Source organism: Leptonychotes weddellii, unplaced genomic scaffold (assembly GCF_054177405.1).
Source record: "Leptonychotes weddellii isolate Sample4059 unplaced genomic scaffold, ASM5417740v2 HiC_scaffold_145687, whole genome shotgun sequence".
Taxonomy (NCBI): Eukaryota; Metazoa; Chordata; class Mammalia; order Carnivora; family Phocidae; genus Leptonychotes; species Leptonychotes weddellii.
This window is the reverse complement of record NW_027726493.1, coordinates 1-315: the sequence shown is the minus strand read 5'-3', so window position 1 is coordinate 315 and position 315 is coordinate 1. Positions and strand designations below refer to the sequence as shown.

Sequence of the window (315 nt, the reverse complement as noted above, 5' to 3'; positions counted from 1 at the left end):
CTGCTTCTCACCATGTCTTCTCACAAGACTTTCAGAATCAAGCGATTCCTGGCCAAGAAACAAAAGCAGAATCGTCCCATTCCCCAGTGGATTCGGATGAAAACTGGTAATAAGATCAGGTACAACTCCAAGAGGAGGCACTGGAGGAGAACCAAGCTGGGTCTGTAAGGCGTCACCCATCATGAGATGACACACTTAACTGGCACACATATTTAATTAAGCTGCGTGAAGATCATGTGTTCTATCATTCTGTAAACATCCTTCCTACCTGGCGGTAGACTTGTCTTATCATGGAAATGATTTTCTCTGTGACTA

General features: G+C 44.1%; 1 protein-coding gene across 1 annotated transcript; it reads left to right on the top strand.

Annotated features, from left to right (window-relative positions):
- Window positions 1-6: 6 nt before the first annotated feature.
- On the top strand, window positions 7-310 carry LOC145718362 (large ribosomal subunit protein eL39). The gene has a single exon (XM_081809853.1). The coding sequence runs from the start codon at window positions 13-15 to the stop codon at window positions 166-168; it is 156 nt and encodes a 51-aa protein (XP_081665979.1). The 5' UTR covers window positions 7-12; the 3' UTR covers window positions 169-310.
- Window positions 311-315: the final 5 nt, after the last annotated feature.

Coding starts and splice junctions, on each gene's coding strand:
- LOC145718362 (XM_081809853.1), top strand. CDS start 13: ATGTCTTCTCACAAGACTTTCAGAATCAAGCGATTCCTGGCCAAGAAA.